The sequence below is a fragment of the Neopelma chrysocephalum genome, unplaced genomic scaffold, assembly GCF_003984885.1.
Source record: "Neopelma chrysocephalum unplaced genomic scaffold, ASM398488v2 Primary Assembly neopelma1_93366, whole genome shotgun sequence".
NCBI classification, from domain to species: Eukaryota; Metazoa; Chordata; class Aves; order Passeriformes; family Pipridae; genus Neopelma; species Neopelma chrysocephalum.
This window is the reverse complement of record NW_020922081.1, coordinates 1-447: the sequence shown is the minus strand read 5'-3', so window position 1 is coordinate 447 and position 447 is coordinate 1. Positions and strand designations below refer to the sequence as shown.

Here is a 447-nt window from a genome sequence, read left to right as displayed (position 1 = left end):
AAAAATCTTCTGGAATCCCTCCCCAAATCCTCCCAAATCCCAAAAAAGTCCCCAAATTCTCCCCCAAACCCCCCCAGGGGACAGCGATGAGGCCCCCGAGCCTCCCCAGCTGAAGGTGAAGGTGAGGAACGGGCCCTACCTGGAGGAGGAGGAGGAGGAGGACGAGGAGGAAGAGGAGGAGGAAGAGGAGGAAGAAGAGGAGGAAGAGGAGGATGGGGAGGACATGGAGCAGGAGCACGAGGGGAGGAAGGTCGTGGTAAGGCTGGAGACCCCCTCCAAAAAAAAATAGACCCCAAAAAAAACCCCCAAAAAATCCCAAAATTCCCCCTTTACCCTCCCCTTTTCCCTCCCTTTTCCCCCCTTTTCCCCCCATTTTCGGGGGGTTGGGGGTCTCCCTGACCACCCCCATATTTTGGGGTGACCCCCCTGCACGTCCAGGACCCCCCC

General features: G+C 57.9%; 1 protein-coding gene across 1 annotated transcript in view; it reads left to right on the top strand.

Moving 5' to 3' along the window:
* Positions 1–320, top strand: part of LOC113980268 (SPRY domain-containing protein 3-like) — a 1,969-nt gene extending 1,649 nt beyond the window's left edge. The window contains exon 2 of the mRNA XM_027707503.1: positions 78–320. Within this exon, the coding sequence (XP_027563304.1) occupies positions 78–289 (212 nt within the window). The 3' untranslated portion in view covers positions 290–320. The remainder of the gene's footprint in view (positions 1–77) is intronic.
* The last annotated feature ends 127 nt before the right edge of the window (positions 321–447 follow it).